Raw genomic sequence first — 17,942 nt, forward strand, 5'->3', positions numbered from 1 at the left:
TGTTTCTTCTCCCTTACCCTGTGTCTCACTAAAAGAGCGATATGTAACTACTGTGCAACATATATAGAAATTGACCTGCTGCATAATTTCGCAAATGTAAAAAAAGGATCTGACCTAACCCCATTGCATGAGACTGCTACAGCAGTGTTTTCAACCCTCATCCTGCCAACATATTTAACATACATGGACTGATGTGACGAACAAACAAAGACGAAAAAAACCCAACAAAAAACAAAAACCCTGCAATTTACTCCAAGAGGCAAATATAATAGCAAAATAATGATAATATCACACCTTATTGCTACTCAAAGCATTATTAGTTATATAAACAGTCACTGCCCAGAGCTCATAACCATACGAGAATGTAGGAACTTACACTGACCATTAAACTGATAGATTCACTAATATGCTCAGTGCCTGCAAAGAATTCTCCTATCTGTCAGTCTCCTCCTTCACTCTCCCTTCATTCGTGTACAAACACTAAGATACCTTAAACTGCTGCACTTGGGGCAGCCGCTTGTTCTGAAGTGGAGTGGGCATTCCACCCTTTTCCAGCTGAGAACTATGGCCTTAGACTTGGAGCTTCTAATTCTCATCCCAGCCATTTCACACTTGGCTGCAAACAGGCCAAGAACAAACTCAAAGGTGATGGCTCAATGAAGCCAGCAAAACCACATCATTTGCGAAAAACAGAAACGAGATCCTGAGACTACTGAACCTGACACCCTCCACCCCCCCGGCTGCACCCAGAAATTCTGTCCATGAACAGAATCGACCAACACCCACTGAAGCAAGTCTGACTTATTGCTGGAAATGTAAACCGACTCTAACTTCAGTTTAACAGAGACTGGAACTAGCAAAAAACAAACACAAAATCCAGGCAGTTACACTGTAGCACCCAATTAGCCTCATGCTTTGCTCAGGGCATGTTGGCATGTGACAGGGGAAGCAAACAGTTTCTGCTTTCAGCAGCAAAGGTAACACCTTTTAGATTGTCCAGCCTAGCATTTGACAGTCACATCAGCAGATGGAGTTTTGCCCAGGGGGGGGTCATTGCTGCTCAGATTGAGGCTTGCAATGCAACAGTATCAGCCCTCCTTTTCATATGTGGCAGGACCAGGGCATCTATCTGTCTCAGGTAGACATGTAGACGGCGATGTCTCCAATGTTCTGATAAGATTCCATCTGGCAATGACATCTGAGTTTTTCTTCTTTAAAATCACTGCTAGAGTGCCTCCGCCTCTGTGAAAACTGTGTGATACTCCCATTTGAGACTCATGGCAAACATTGACTAAATAAATAGTTCTATTTAAAAAAAAAAAAAACTGCTTAGGTGTAATTGGGGTCTCCTGAGACCCCAGAACATATGTATTTTTAAAAAACACTAATTAAAGCAAAAAAGGGAAAACAGGGGCGTGGAATCATTAGGAACAAATTGCCTAAAAAAGTCATGAAAATACGAGAAAAAGTGAGATATGTCAAAGATTATGCTCTGTGATCTGCATGGAACCCAGGCAATGAGATGAGGGTTAAATCCATGTTCCAGCTCATGAATGCGGTTTGTTTTTTTCTGTTTTTATCATCTTATTTTAGAACAGTGTTTCATGTTATTTTGGTATTTTTAGTTGATAATTCTATATTTGTGTTATTTCACGACATTCTACCTCAGACGCGGGATGTTCAAGTGCGGTTTCGCCTTGATGTGACGTGTATATATTTGTCGATCTCAGTGCAAGTCAGATCCTGGGTGCTCAAAGTGCCTCACCCTGTATGACTCACTGGCTGTGTGCGCTGCACTGTGCTCAGCTAGAAGGGAGGTGAGTTGCTGCTCAGCGTCCCAGGATGTAAGCGTCAGCAATGATTGGACAAGGCAGCCTCAGGCTCACAGCCAATCACTATTCTCGCCTCTTTCCCCCATAGCTACTGCTGTATGATTGGTCCAGGTGTTGCAGGGTGAGGAATGGGTAAATGGCGAAAGGCGAGATCGTGAAAAGAGTGATATTGACTCCTTCCAGTGATTCAGAGGGAGAACACTCTATGACTCATTCCTCTTTATAAATAGTTGAACCTTTTGTACTATTGGATTTACTTTTTTACATGTATATTTCACACAATTAAGCACTGAAGATACACAGAATGTATATTTCCTTTAAAATTGATATTTTCGGTTTTTCTGAATATATGTTTTACATTTGTTGTTACCCATACATAATCATCAGAAGCTCCTTCACGTGTCATAAACTGCCTACCCTCACACTAGCATGCATGGGGTGAATGAATTATCCTCACTACTGGTAAGAAAATACCAGTAGTATATTTTATACACCAGGCATGGATGATATTTTCTATATGAACCCATACATCAGTTTGAACACACAGCACAATGTTTGCCTTTAACCATCTGAGAGTTCTTCTTTTCCACTTGTTGCTCTAATCTTTTGTCTAACAGATCATGTCAAACTTTCAGACTCCCTATAGAAGCTCAAAGCTGACTCAAAGTCCATGTTTAAAGTGTTAGCATGTATTTTCAGTTGCATCTTTTCAAGAAATGCCAATAGTAGGACAAGAATGCACACTCACGCTCATAAATTCCACATTTGGAATAATATGACTTCTTAATTTCTCTCTCTCTGTCGCTCTGTCGAGCAGGGGTAGTGGAGGCTTGGAGGCTGGGGTGGAGAAGTGTTGTTCTGTTATCACTGTGACACAACCTCTGTCCAGCGATCCAGTGGAGAATGGGCCTTGTGTGCCACTTTTGTGTGTGTGTGTGTGTGTCTGCAAGTGTGTGTTTGGTGCACTGGGTACCAGGAGACACTGTGAATGTGTGTGTGAGTGAGCGAACCAAACAATGGGCCTGTTTTAAACCGGCTGGGCAGTGGGGGAGCATAAGGCCTGGCTAAAACGTCCATGGAACGCGCAAGCGGAGGACTGGCATTATGAGGAGAATACAGTGAGGGGTCTGTGACAGAATGAGGAAAGACAGGGGAAGGGTGGTGGCATGCACCAGGACCTAAGAGCAGAGAGATAGGGGTGGTGAATGCGTATGACAGAGGTCTTTTTTTGTGGACAGAGCAGTGTTTGTGTCATGTTTGGCTGAGGAATGCTGCTGTCCTGGGTGATAGGGGGGCATTATGGGGGCCTTATGTCACTCCTGGGTGTCTTGAAGCTGCACATAGAGGTGGCGTGTCAAACGGCACACAACCAACATACATGACAGTCACATCAGGCGGGATACATGACCAGAAGCCAGGGCAGAAATCTCATCTCATCTTTTTTTTTTTTTGTTCAGTAGATCGGACTTAAAGATTGTCTGCTCTTCTGTGTACTGTAGCTGGAAGCCTATATAGGAAGCAGGGATTTCGGCCTTTGCTCGACAGCTGGAGAGCTTTAGATGAGGACAGTATGTGTTTTTCTATGTGTCCCAGTTGGAGGATGAGCTCGGTGGAGACGGGGAGAGGCAACGCGGTGAGCTTGTTCAGCTGTGCAAGGGCTCGGAGGGTTAAATCCTGCCGAGGCGCTCACACACACACTGTGACCGTGGGCTCCTTCTCACATACACACAATGAGGCTAAGTTGCCTGGGGCTGGGGCCGGGGCCACGGGCTCTTGGTTCTCACACTCTGAACCAGTACTTCATCTCAGCCTGGGACTCGGTCGCTGTGACGGTGCTCAGAGTGGCTGGCCGCTCCGCTGCTCCATCATCATCGTCCTTTTCAACATCTTCATACTTAAAATATGAAGATCCATGGAGGTATTTGATTTTGTGCATAAGATGGATGATTTGTAGAATTATGGTGTTGCTGCAATTTGTGTCGTGACAAAAAAATTCTTTGTTCTTAAAGGACACTTTAATTTATATGGAAAGTAAAACATTTATTTGGCTTCAGGCAAGCTTCTCTTCAGTAAATGTGACATTTTATTTAGGAAATGTATTCTTTTGCTCAGAGAGGTTTCTGTATTTTTGCCTTATCTGTGTTTTCAGTTTTCTTTTTCTCTGCTGTGGAGCTCAGCTTCTTTTTGTTTCTGCAGAGAGCATTCTTAACTTTCGATTTTTCTCGTTTACCTCGTTCAGTGCGTTGAAAATTGTTCTTGTAAGATTCCTTTTCTTTTAGTCACTTCCTTGATGCTAAAGCCATCATTTTCTTCCTGTCTGAGAGTAATCTTACTGTATGTCTTTCTTATTGCTCTTTTCCAGTCCAACTGCTGAAATCATCAGACCTTGGACGCCACAGTCTGCTCTATCTGAAGGAGATTGGAAATGGCTGGTTTGGCAAGGTAAAACTTTTATTTAGTTCTGAAAGCATACACTCAGTCAGTTTTTAGATAGAGGGATTTTAAACACCTTTGCACTCAATATTACTATTTTAATATTCTAGTTTAAACAGCAGCTTCCTTACTATAATACGTGGTTTTTAAAATGTGTTCTACTCTTATATTGAATGCTCCAGTGAGGCTAATTCGATCGGGGAGTTTATTCCACAGGGGAAGAGTTGAAATACACAGCCACATTAGATTCCCTACATTTTACCTTGCTTCCTGGATTGTTTCGCACACTATTTCCATTCCTAGTTTATGTTTACTTTGGTTTCTAAATCTACAGTTTATCGATGCTGGCTAAATCTTGCAGGTTCTGCTGGGCGAGGTCAATGCAGGCCTCAGCACCACGCAGGTGGTGGTGAAGGAGCTGAAGGCCAGTGCCAGTGTCCAGGACCAGATGCAATTTCTTGAAGAGGTCCAGCCATACCGGTCAGTTTTATCAAACTTCAGAAACTCCACACGTTTTTATTTTATTACCGGTATGGTTTTTGCACAATCATACCTTCTAAAATTGTCTCACAGGACCCTCCAGCACCCTGCCCTCTTGCAGTGCTTGGCACAATGTACAGAGGTTACTCCTTTTCTGTTGGTCATGGAGTTTTGCCCTATGGTAAGACACATTTTAATGACCAACTTTGTTTGTTCAGTCCTTCATATATATTTTTTTAAATTTCTTTGTTTAGTTTTGTTTGCAGAATTAAAGAAAAGTCAGTGTGTCTCATGTTCTCATATTTTTTCCCCTCTTAGGGTGATCTGAAGAGTTACCTCCACAGCTGTCAAGTAGCTGATTCTGAGACACCTGACCCGTTGATCCTCCAGAGAATGGCATGTGACATTGCTTCAGGGCTTCTGCACCTTCACAAAAACAACTTCATCCACAGGTACGTGTGTCAATCCCGCTCCCTTTACCTTCTGCAATTTGAGCTTTAAAAGGAAGAATCTACTTGAATGGTTTGTGCGCCACCTGTTGGTCTCTCCTGGCAACAACATCCTGGTGCTGCCTGAGTAGTTGTCACAAACTCCAGCATCAGTGATTTTGTTGCTGGGGGCGAGCCCCTCTCGCTCTCACTCCACCATCCATGCAGTGGTGGTGGCCATAGCAACCAATTAGTGACTGCCAGGCTGAAAGCTCCCATTGTGGAGGAGGTGAGATTCCACTTACTGACTTAATTGTGAGTGTGTTTACGCACTTAGGTGATATGTATGTTACTCTAATTGTATAATTCTGTCATTTATCACTGAATTTTAACTGACAACATTACTGTATGTTGCTGTAAAAAAAGAAGTGCCAACATTCTAGTGCAGGTTAAAAGAAAAATCACACAGACTCTTCTCAAGACACTTCAGCTGCAATTTTTTAAACTAGATCGGATCCCAAGAGAAACATTTTTTTAAACATAAAAATACCAAAAAGTTAAATTATTAAGGAACAGGCTTAGACTGTAACACACACATGGACAGAGAGTTAATTAGGGGAAAACAATAACAACTACATTGTTGCACATAGTGCGTCTTTCTGAATAAAAGTGGTATTGTTTTATCTCTCTATTTAACAGTTTTGGGGGGTTGGTTGTTTTTTATTTTCAACAGTGACCTGGCCTTGCGAAACTGCCTCCTAACATCAGAAATGTCAGTTAAGATTGGAGACTATGGACTTTCCCACAGTCGGTACAAGGTCAGTCTTTTGAAATATCTGTAATTTTTAAAGACTGCTAGTAATGCTCCTAGTACTCAATATCTCTTTTTAATTCTGTAGGATGACTATTATATAACACAAGACCAGATTTGGGTACCCCTGCGCTGGATTGCACCTGAACTCATAGATGAGGTCCATGGAAACCTGTTGGTTGTTGACCAAACCAAAAGCAGCAACATATGGTGAGTTATGTAAAGGGAGAGAAATGCAAGCTTTTATTGCAGATTATCGAAGCTACAGTTCGAGTTCACACATACTTAAGGCAAGCCGTCTGAAGGGTTACCGAATGAGTGGAACAGTTTGTTTGGAAAGTTTTTCTATCCGGAATATGTGAAGTGACCAACCTAAAATATTTCTTTGTGTGTTTCAGGTCATTTGGAGTGACTTTGTGGGAGTTGTTTGAGCTGGGAAACCAGCCGTATAGACACTATTCTGACAGACAGGTCTTGACATATGCTGTGAAGGAACAGCAGCTTAAACTACCCAAACCCCAGCTCCAGTTCCCCTTGGCTGACCGCTGGTAAGACATCCACACATAACTACACTCAGGAGAACCTACTGTACATACAGTGAATACTGACACTCAGAAAAGACTAGTAGCTTATACATTAGTGATGCCACACAAAATAGATTCTAGATGCTGGTAAGCCTTCAGTTCAAACTGACCAATGAGTTTCTAACAACCTTATTTTTCCCGTTTTATATCTTTTTTATTTATTTTGATACAAGTCCATAGTAGCAACATTTGTCTTTGCTACCAAGGGCAGATGATCAATACTCTCCCTATTCTTTATGATCCCCTTGGCATCGACCAGATCCGAATCACCTCATTCATCTTTACCTGGGAAGCCTGCCAGATATTGTTTTTTATTTATTTTTTATTTCAAAACTGCTCCCTAAGGAATTAAACTATTTGGTACAAACACTGAGAAGCCACACAGATGCACAAAGAAAAGCATAAACATCTTCTAACTGTGTCAGCATCTCCACTGCACCTCCTTCATATACTATGCTGTATATGCTATTGACTAGTGCAGTAAATAAGTGCTAGGTGTTGCTATAAAGTGCTGACTTTGAAGTTCTCCTTATATTACCTTTTTTTTTAAATGTTGCTTCTGAACTTTTCTCCTTTTTTTAACAAAAATATCTTAGGATACCAATAAGTGTTTTCCAGCCTGAAGGTGTGTGTGGTCTTTTCGGTCCCTCTTCTCCGTTCAGGTACGAGGTAATGCAGTTCTGCTGGCTGCAGCCAGAGCTGAGACCCAGCAGTGAGGAAGTACACCTTCTGGTCACATACTTGTGTGCCAAAGGCTCCAGTGAAGCTGAGGAAGACTTTGAGCAACGCTGGAATGCCTTGAGACCCAATTTGCTTGGCAGCACCTCTCACACAGCTACATCCACAGCTCTAGTTCTAACCCCTACACCAGCCTCAGCTGATGCCCCTAATACAGACCAAACTCAAGCAGTGGAGCTGGCCTCCTCTGCTTCATCCTCCTTCCCCCTCTTGGAGCACTTCTCTGACAGCTTCCACTCTGACACAGGTGATGACCTACTGACTGTCACAGAGACCAGCCACGGTCTCAACTTTGAATACAAATGGGAGCAGGCCCGAGCTGAGCAACCCTACTGCTCCTCCTCCACCAGTGGTCCACTGGGCCAAGGGAACCCACATTACCAGGATATCTACTATTCAAGCAAGGGAAGCACCACAGGGGGCTGCAAGACTGATAGCCTTACCTCAAGCATGTCCCCATCCTATTATGAACCCCAACACCCGAGTGTGGTTCCAGTATTGAGTGCCCACAGCCCCTCAGTCAGCAGTGAGTACTACATTCGCATAGAGGAACCAGTAGAGTGTAACATTAACCTGGATGACAGCATTGTGGACTACAGCCCAGGATTAGAAGTCAGTGACAGCAGATTGTTATCTGAGAGTGAAACTTGTTCAACCACAGCACAACCCAGCGCATACTGGTCTACTGCTGATAACATCAAATCCACTGCCTATGACTCTGATTCAAGTCCCACTAGCCAGCTAACCAGGGAACCACTGCTCAGACACATATACAGCACCAGCCCCCCACAATTAGGCCACTCCCAAAATTGCCTTTCGTCCAATCTCAATGACTCTGCAGAAAGGCCAGCAGAGTCTAAGGAGCAGTTAGAGAACCCACGCAGTTTATCACAAGCAGTCAGTAGCCCCAGCTTAGGGTTCTGTGATCCCTACCTTGAAGCAAACACAAATCATAGCACAGTTAATGAAAGCTGCCATAATATGGTAGGTCATCTTAGAAAGAGACCATCTATTGTTAACCACATCGGAATTGATGCAGGAACTGCTGACGGCGTGCTTTTGGGTCAACAGAGAAGTGGAGAAATCGAGGATGACCTTTTCTCCGAGGGAGAGGCCACAAACTGGATCTCAAACCATTCTGCAAACAATAACAGCCTGAGCTTTGACACAAGGCAGACAGGCAGTGGAAGTGACAGCTGTCTGGATCTGCAGTATACCAGTCAGTCAAACACAACTGAATTATGGTCTTTAACCAAAGTTTCCACCAGAACTTTCCACAGCTCCAGATCTTGTGATGCCTCAGAAGGAGGAGGAAGAGGATCTGACTGTAATAGTTGTAGCAAACTAACTGATTTAGGCTCATACATTCACTTATGCCACCAAGAAAAAGAGGAAGATGCCTTTCAAGTGGAAAGGAACACAACTAAAGATAATGTGCAAAGTACCAATTCTCTCACAGATGCAAGAATAAATACCAGAGATAGAGAGGGTGGAAAATATGAAACGCAATCATTTCTTTATGGAGAGAGAACGTATCCTGCAATGATACCTGAGGCAAGCCACATAAAATCACCATCCTCTTTTAGGAAGCCTCAGGCTAGTCAAGCAGGACAACTGTCAGATAAGCAGAGAAGTAAGATGTGGGAGGGCATTTCGACAGGATTATCTTTTGATCTGAGCGACAAGAAGCTAAACTATGCAGACTCACCTGAGAGAAGCAGAACATTAGATAGAGGAGTTGGCGTAAGAGACTCCAGCATATGCCTGGTTGAACTTGGTGACTACAGTGAGGAAGAAGATGACATTACAGATATTACTTCAGGGATCTTTGCAGACTTCAACCTCGACTATGCTGAGATAGAGGAGGAAGAGCTCAGCCCGCAGAAGAAGCCAGAGACAGCTGGTGACTCTTTAGACACCAACAACATGTTTTCATCAATGGCAAGCCCCTTAAGCCCTGATCCCTTCAATATCCCAGTCCTGCCCAAATCACTGGATAGCGGCTATGACACAGAGAACAACGAATCTCCAGAGTTTATTTTTAAAGAGCTTGGAGATCCCCTGGGTGGTGAGAGGAGCCCTAGGCTGGGCGGAGAATCCGAGCTTGTTTTGCAGGTGGGTTTAGGTCAAGGGGTCTGCACTTCCACAAGCAACTCAGAGGTACAGTTAAAAAGTCTAACCGAGAAGAACCCCTACAGGGACTCAGCCTATTTTTCTGACTATGATGAGAGGAGTCCCCAAGAGAACGGCAGTAAGTTCTTTGCAGGTCCACGTAACTGTCACCCCCCTGCTGAGAAACCAAGCCTTTTAGGAAATAATCATGCTGTAGAAAAGAAGTTTGCTAATGGGGAAACTTTAACAAATCTGAGACACATCAAAAGTTGTGCTTTGGTGAATCTCTCAGAGGCTGACAATAGTTCACCCCATTCTCTTCCCACCCCTGGGTTGTCTATGCTGTCACCATTTCCTCCACAGATGGGTGGCTGCCTGACCAAAGAGACCGCCCCTGCAGATGATGATCTTGGGTTGGAGACAGAGCACTCAGAAGACGAACCTTCCACAGAGCTTAACCCCGCCACTGGATCTCAGCCAAATTCCACTGTCCAGGATGCCCGGGAAGACGGGAGCAGGAGAGAAGACTGCTCCAATTCCCAGTCATTGCATACTGGCTCCACCATAACCAACAATGACAATGACGAGTCCCCCAAAGAAAATGAACATGGTGATGGCTCCACAGAGGAGGAGGAGCTACCCGAATTCAGTCATGTCAACGAGGAGACAGACGACAGAGGGGATGGTGCGAGAATAAATGAGGAAGAATTTGAGGACATAGATGCAGAGGAATGTGACTCACAAGACAGTTTGTGTGGAGAATCCAATGGTCCTCTTGACCTGTCCACTTCCTCATCATTGCTGGAGCTTTGTGGAGAGAATGTAAGAGCTCCACTGGAGGAGGCAGAGGATGAAGATGACTCGGATGATAGCGATTCTGATGAAGAGCTGAGGACCTACAACATTCAAGATGAAGACAGTGAGGAGAGTGAGGAGGATTTCACCACAGTGCCGGTGGTGGTGAGTGACTGCAGCAGGGCTAGACACCTCCGCAGCCTCCTGAAGATGCCCGGCCTGCTCACCGAATCCTTCTGTGAGGAGTTGGAGAGGAAGAAAAAAGCGGTGTCTTTTTTTGATGATGTCACAGTGTTCCTTTTTGACCAGGTACAATATTTTAATAGGTCAACGTTGTACAAACTGGGGAGATTATTATATTAAATTAAATCACTTAATTGGTTTTCATGCCTTCCAGGAGAGCCCCACAGGAGAGCTGGCCGACTATTCCTTCTCAACAGAAGTAGAGGCCAGTGGAGAGGAAACATCAGAGACAAAAAACTTTGACCAGCAGCCCCAACCTGACCCTGAACTTGAAGCTCAGTCACATGAATCACCCTGTGTTTCTAAACAAACAGATGGAAACAAATCAGAAGAGGGTGAGGATGTAATATGTTGCAAAGAATAAGCCTCACTTTTTTTCTCACTGCATTTAACAAAGCGATTATGACTTCCTGTGTGCATTCAGGTGGGAACTGCGAATTGGAAGATGACCTGTCCTTTGAGCCCTGTCCATCCTCACCTGTCACCACACTTGAGCCCGCGTTAACACCCACTTCTCTCTCCAACAGTCCCGAGGCACCTAAACCAGCCGCTGTAGCACTTAATCGTTTTATGGTGTCACGATTCTCTATCACACATGTTTGCGACTCCCAGATGAGCTCAGCAAAAGGTAAAAATGCCTTTTAGTCCAACTTGTAGTAAAAGTTTCACTAAAATTGTGACACTCCACTAAACGTCACCTCAGTTTAAAATACTGATCCTACTTTGGCTATTGAAAGATGGCTTCCATTGTAATGTTGTAAGCAAAGATCCACATGCAGCTAATATAAACAGCTGAAAGACAAAGTGGATTTAAAGATTCCTAAAATCTAATATTTAAGTGCTAATATTTGCAGCGATGTGGCTTATTACACAGACAAAGTAGATCTAGGGCATTCCTGGTTAAATTGTTTTTGTTGTGAAGTTGGTAAATAAATAAATATAATATTTTTACCTTCTATTTCCAATCTCTTGTGTCCCACAGGGAACAGTGACGATAACCCAAAAGACTGAGAGTGCCGTGCCACCACGATGAGAGAAGGTCGATTCCAGGTTCTTCTCAACACAGAAAAAGCAGCATTATTATATCTAGATGTTTTACAGAGTTTTATTTTTTAATCGACCTTTGGGGCATCTGACCCTGGTGACCCTTTATGAGACAGTGCCTCATATTGTAGTGAAGTACCCCGAATGATTTGCACACTATTATTATTATTTTATTTATTTTTTATGAAGAAAGAGCAATAGCTGCACGGATTGCAACCTAAAGTGGATACAAAGCGAAGTGTTATTGTCTGCAGAAATAGAAATGTTAGTTTTGACATGCAGTATTTATTTGCTAAATGCGGCATCAGTTCCTTTTCGTGACCTTACAGTTCTTTTGATTTGTGAATTATAAAAATAATCCCCCCAAAAAAGGAAAAAGAAAAAAAAAAGCGAAATGACAGACATAGCTGCTCCTCTCATTGGCTGCCTTTGTCCATCTGCTTACCATCTGGCATTTTCTGGCAACTTAAGACTGTTACGGCTCTCATTGTTGGTGCCAGAAAACAGTGCTTGATGGTTGTTACATAAGAAACTACAATGGATTTTCAAACAAAATATTTGACTTCAATGAAAAGTTATAGCTGGTGATGATGGTGGAGCTGGAGGTGCTTCATCCTAATTTCTCACGTTATCCAAATCACCATTGTGGGACTTTGTGGATTTAATGTTAATGGCAACATAATACAGAAAACCAGGATGTTACCACTACCATATTCTCCACCACTCACTCTAGTTAATGACAACCCACGGCTCTCCACACCTTTCTGAAGCACTTTGTGTTCCCCATGTTGCTCTTCGTGTCCACATTCTGCAACGAATCAGCTGAACAATGAGATTCCCCCCATTAGTGTCCATGTGCTGTTTATAGATTTAGGGTTGTTGTTTTTTTTTTGTTTTTTTTAATAAATTTGATCATCAGTAGAACGACTTTAAAAGGGACTTAGATGTGTCACCACTGTTGAGTGGTGTCAGTATCAACATGCCAGTTATAAATGTTGAATGTCAGTTATCATTTCCGAGCATCTTTTCTACATCTAGGTCTTGGTCTCATCCATTATGCATCTGTTATGTTAGTGCTGAATGAACCGGGTATGAGGTGATAAGGGAATGAAAAAAAAAGACATTCAAAATAGGACAATTGTATGAATCCTATATCAACATGTAGCAGGTAGCTTGACTTGAATTACTACTGCTGTATCGGCAGCTCACTCCCCCCTCTCTATCCTCCTGTAGCTCCAAGTGCCAATTCAGTTTCCTCTTTCCTTGCCTTTGAAGTTCTGCAAGAAGAGAAAACATTGCTAGTATTTTTGTATAGAGAATTTGAAGAAGATGCAATCCAGGATGATAGTCTCTCAAATTTGCCAAAGAGATATTTCAAAGCCCATTGGCTAAAGTGGCAGACGCCTTTGGAGAAGGTGAGGTGGGTTGTTCTATGCACCGGTAGTAACATCATTGCTGTTTCCATTCATCCCTCACTCACGGCTGTTGTACTATCCAAAACAAATAAATCCAAATACTTTTCCCCCTCTTGTGTCTGTGATATATTTATCTGCATTAATGTCAACAAGTGCAAAACAAACAAAACACAACACATAAAAGTATGAAGTCTGTGCCCATATGGATTTATTTTGGACAAGTTAATTTACATGCATGCTCTGCACGGTACAGATATAATACAAACAGAGAGACATGGACGAGGTGAGGGCTATATAAAAGTTAAAAAAAATGCATTTGAAACTTGATTCTTAAATGAGCTATGTAGTAAAAGCATGACCGCAATTCTCAGTGGAAACGACTCATCCACAAAAGGTGTTTGTGACGTAACAGTTTATTTCCTGGAGACTAAGAGGCATTTCAGCTCATTCACACAACACATTCTTACTTTTCAACCACACTTTCAGCACTAACCCCATACAGCATATTGTAGAAAAGAAAAACATGCCTCTAATCTTGTGTCCCAGGTGAGTGTACTGCAAAATACTGAGAACAAATGATCAAAGCTATGATAATACTGTACCTTATCTGATAAGCTACCACCCCCTCTAAGCTGAATATATATATGTATTTATATATATATATATATATATATATATTAAAAAAAACAAACCTCCTGGCAATCTGGCAGCTTAGATATTACTGAAATTTGAACATAAGGAAAGAGTAGCAGTTTATTCCCGTGTTATACCTGTGGAAATGCGCCTGCACTGTACGAAAGCTTGCTCAAGCCAAAGAAAGTGAAATAATCCCATCAACGTTTTCAGTAATATAAAAATACAAATAGAACTGTGATGCATATTCCCTCAAACCACTTTACAGAACAAAATGGATATCGCCATATGCATATAAAGAAAAAACAAACAAAAAAAAGAACACCTAGAAGGCACAGTTCCCACATTGAAAATCTGGGTATACTGTATCACAACTAGTCAATATATAATTCTATACTATTACCTAACAAAAGCAAAATTATAGTTTACTCATCGCCTGTCAGGGTTCAACCATCAGTCTGAGTATTCAAATTACTCAGTTCACATTACAGCAATGTGTGGTAGACTGTTTACAACCATCCTTTTCTCGTTTTCTCAGCTCATGTAAGCAACTATTGCAGTGTGCCCCTCCACTGATACTTAATTCAAATAATCCTCCAGTGAAAGTTACAGTGTAAAGTGTTGCAGAAACCAAAAAAATAGCATAACAGAAGTACAGATAAATATTAATGTATTGGCATCACTAGTAAAACTTATTAGCAATACCTTATTCACAATTGGTATGATCTAAATAATTAAATCTAACTGTCACACTGTTCTGACTAAAACATTCAATGTTTCGTGAAAGCATTCGCAAAAAACATTGATGGGAAATTCTTTAAGTGAATTTCCACAGCCACTGGGCCCTCTTGCGATAACGTTATACAACTGAAACCTGCCAGTGTTGGCCATTATCTCTTGCTTTTTAAAAAGGAAAGGCCCGCGAGGGTAAAAAGGGGGCAGCAGGCTGCTAGTAGAAGATGGGTGCAGCTCGGTCATCAGAGAAGGAAGGCCGGAGGTAGACCTCCAGGGAACGGTCACTGTGGGGAGAGGAGGGGTGAGACAAGACTTATAGTTAGCTTGAGCAAAGTACAAGATCTAGATGGTTAATTATGTAACCACACCCAAAGACTTCTACCTTCCTAAAGTTTCCAACAGTAAGTTGAGCAAAAAGTTGCAGTTTTGTGAGATTTAGCAAGCATATGATGAACAAATTCTAATTAAACAGCGTGTTATAGGCATGCATGAAGGGTTAGTGTCTTCTCTGTATGATGTTGGGTTACACACAGAAAGAAAAAAAAATACATAAATTAAAATATAAAAGTACTTCTTTTACAACCCAAGGCCTGCTGGATTGACAGAACCAAGTGATGCCAACTCCAAAGAGGCCAAAGGACAGAAAAGACCAGCTATTCCCCGCGTCTTAACTGCAGCCAGACAGCCAATGACAACAATGAGAACCAGACAGTAATAGAGAGCAGAAGATAAGAGACTGCTTGGCTGAAAGGCGATGGAGACTGGTGGACTTACGGAGGTCCTGTTCCCTCAGAACCGGGACAATTCTGGACCCAAACTGGAAGGTAAAAAGAACTTTTGGATTTGAATGGCTCATCTCTCAGATCATGCATGGGTCACATTTTGTAAGGACACTGGTTAGTCTGGTGCAATGCATACATACTGAAACTGATAACAGTACACGACTGAAATGGGGGATGCAAAACAGAGGTACGCACTTCATGCTCAACATGCCATACTGTATACAGCACTCTACAATCCTTTCAAATTGCAAAGCTCACTGGGAACAAATCTGACAGTAAATAAAAATAAATAAAATCAACCGCACGTCTGCAAAAAATGTGTGCACTGCTGTTTATATGACCCAAATACAACTCAAGCACAAGTAAGTCAAAATCATATTTAAAAAACAACCAAAGAGAAGGAAAGCAGGCAGGCAGAGTTCAGGTCAAAGTGCACACAACACCACCTCACACACCAACAGGCTATCAAGAGCAGCACAGATGTTACAGGTGCTTGGGGGAGTGAGTAAGGATGAAACCGCATGCACCGAACAGAGTTGTGGCTTGAAATGAGTCACAGGTAGGTGTTGGTTTTGAGAGGGAAAAGTGAAAAATAAAAAGAATCAGTTCTGAGCCGAACAAGGAAATTATCATCGACAGAACAGATTTCTCGTTAGACCACACTGTTTATTAATATATAGATGTATGTTTTATTTAGAATACCTTTGTAAAAATTCACCATACATTCAAGGTCAAATCTCAATATTACATTTTCTGGTTTCCCTCCACAGCATGCATAAGATAAACACTTCAACTAATCAGCAGGTTTCATTGTTTCTGGAAATATGTAAATTTTTTAATTTAATAATAATATTTATTATTATTATTATCATTGATTTGATTTGATTTTTTACAAGGACAATATATTTTTAAAAAAAAAAGAAAAGACCAAAAAAATAAATTAAAAAAACAACAAAAAAAACTACATAGCCACTCAGGGAATACAATCATAAACACTGAAAGCTGCAGAAGCTGTGGTTATTATTTAACCTAAAACTGATTCACAGCTGTTATTGGGGATACTCAACAAAAGATCATGGACCCTTCCAAGCTAACTGTACCTTCAGGATTAGAAGAAAAAAAGTGGGGGGGGGGAAAAGGAAAGAACAAAAAAGAAGACAAAACTGAAGGTTACAGGAGTGAGGCGTTTTATTTAAGTAATAACTGTGGCAGCAGGTTCAGGAAAGGATGGCAAAAAGAGGGTTTGTGTTGACAAAAGTGGGAATTTTAATTTAATTTGCTTTTCTTTTTTTTTTACTATACCATGTGATGACCAAAAATACAGTGCAATTTAGTGGACGGACAGAAACAATTTATATTTAGCTATATATAATGTATATTATTGAAGCTCAATTAAAAAAATGCTTCATCGCACATAAAATCTGTATTAAATAGAAAAAAAAAAAAGCAAAATAAGGCATATATGACACACCCTCTGGACGGAAAATAAAATCTAGCACTGACACGAGGAAGCACAGCAGGACGTAGGGGAACTCTCAGAATGGAAACAGAGTAATCTGCCGTGCAGCCTTACTTTGAACAAAGCTTTTTGAGCGTGTATGTGTTTGGTGGGAAATCAATAATATTGGGCCCACTTGTGCTTAAAAAGGCCATTCAGTCAGTGGCTTTAGTACATCGACATTGAAGTCTTTTGGCACTTGTACAGTACATGAATGTCCTTTAGTTTGACAAAATGACACAACCATGTACATGCATGAAAGATAAGCAGTAGCAAAGGCAGTCTCTTGCGAGATCAGTCCGTGATGGTGGACTGTGATAGCGAATTCAGAGTCCATATCGCTGCATGCCGAGCAGGTAGGCCCCGCTCTGGCTCTCTCGCTCAACGCAATCCTCCACCCACCAACCGCTACTGTCCACACCGACACCACCACCAGCAGCACCCCAGGACGGACGGAAGGAGGAAAGGAGGGACCCGGGGAGGAAGAGAGGACAGAAAGGAGGGATGAAACTGGCCTCTTCCATTCGGAGAAGGGGTGTGTGTGGAGGCAGAGGAGAAGAGGTGGAGATAATTGGACAGGAGGGAGGCTAAGAAGGGGGAAAGATGGGGGGGAGGGGGGGGGAAGAGGCCCCTGTGCTATCCGGAGCTGTCTGTTTCTGTCTGTATGTCTGTTCTCACACAGTCGAAATCAATTTGCCATCAGGACTGTCACTGTGGAACAAAGAGAGAAGGAAGCTTGCCAGGTCGGACACACTCAGAGAGAAATGGAGAAAGACAAGACAGGCACAAGGCGGCAGAGTAGAGTTTAGGAGAAGGGCAGGTGGGGTCAGGAAATCTATTTTGCCCCACCCACAGCTACAACTCCAAACACACCTGCCATAATCAAGAAGATTGGACTTCCAATTCCCTCATCAACACTTTTACGCAGATATGTTTGCTGATATTGTTGTGCATATTTTGATTGTGTTTGACTCGACCAGTCTTTGAAAAACAGACAAACCCAATATGTTGCTGTTGATGAGAAAATCATCAAGTCATCTCCTTAGCTGGAGGGATGCAGTATTAGTCTGTTGGGGTGAATACACCCTGCAGGACAGAGTTGTCTCAAAATACTGATACAGAAAGAAAAATACACACACATTTAGAGCAGACAGGAGTATGTAAAACATCTTGACACTGGTGCCCAAAGCCCCAGGCTGACAAGCAGTGATGACTGAGATGAAGTCAGCGTGATGTCTACTGTCACAACATGTAATCCACCAAACACCAGGACATTTCTCCTCCCTCCCACTCTCACACGTACACACATTTACAGACAGGTATATACGCAAAGATGCACTCCCTGATCGGACAGAAACAGGCACAGCATAATTCTGAAT

At 42.2% G+C, this 17,942-nt stretch overlaps 2 protein-coding genes across 11 annotated transcripts in view; one reads left to right on the forward strand and one right to left on the reverse strand.

Annotated features, from left to right (window-relative positions):
- LOC146711508 (serine/threonine-protein kinase LMTK1-like) overlaps positions 1 to 13,026 on the forward strand; it is a 29,652-nt gene extending 16,626 nt beyond the window's left edge. For 3 of the 5 annotated variants that reach the window (XM_085454348.1, XM_085454349.1, XM_085454350.1), the window contains 11 exons: positions 4,195 to 4,274; positions 4,627 to 4,745; positions 4,839 to 4,926; positions 5,064 to 5,197; positions 5,907 to 5,991; positions 6,073 to 6,194; positions 6,383 to 6,532; positions 7,231 to 10,522; positions 10,611 to 10,791; positions 10,881 to 11,084; positions 11,439 to 13,026. In XM_085454348.1, coding sequence (XP_085310474.1) covers positions 4,195 to 4,274; positions 4,627 to 4,745; positions 4,839 to 4,926; positions 5,064 to 5,197; positions 5,907 to 5,991; positions 6,073 to 6,194; positions 6,383 to 6,532; positions 7,231 to 10,522; positions 10,611 to 10,791; positions 10,881 to 11,084; positions 11,439 to 11,467 — 4,484 coding nt within the window. In that variant the 3' untranslated portion in view covers positions 11,468 to 13,026. Of the gene's footprint in view, positions 1 to 1,835; positions 3,751 to 4,194; positions 4,275 to 4,626; positions 4,746 to 4,838; positions 4,927 to 5,063; positions 5,198 to 5,906; positions 5,992 to 6,072; positions 6,195 to 6,382; positions 6,533 to 7,230; positions 10,523 to 10,610; positions 10,792 to 10,880; positions 11,085 to 11,438 lie in introns of those variants that run through there. The other 2 variants (XM_085454352.1, XM_085454351.1) reach the window with 2 other exon arrangements.
- Positions 13,027 to 13,101: 75 nt separating this feature from the next.
- Positions 13,102 to 17,942, reverse strand: part of LOC146711509 (BAR/IMD domain-containing adapter protein 2-like) — a 56,691-nt gene continuing 51,850 nt past the window's right edge. Inside the window, exons 14-15 of one of the 6 annotated variants that reach the window (XM_085454358.1) lie at positions 15,058 to 15,100; positions 14,502 to 14,567 (exon numbers count right to left, since the gene is read on the reverse strand). In XM_085454358.1, the coding sequence (XP_085310484.1) occupies positions 15,073 to 15,100 (28 nt within the window). In that variant the 3' untranslated portion in view covers positions 14,502 to 14,567; positions 15,058 to 15,072. Of the gene's footprint in view, positions 17,275 to 17,942 lie in introns of all 6 variants that reach the window. The other 5 variants (XR_014920173.1, XM_085454356.1, XM_085454355.1 and 2 more) reach the window with 5 other exon arrangements.

This window comes from Copadichromis virginalis, linkage group LG4 (genome assembly GCF_057382275.1).
Source record: "Copadichromis virginalis isolate Kocher_CV1m ecotype Utaka linkage group LG4, C_Virginalis_male_GT1.1, whole genome shotgun sequence".
NCBI classification, from domain to species: Eukaryota; Metazoa; Chordata; class Actinopteri; order Cichliformes; family Cichlidae; genus Copadichromis; species Copadichromis virginalis.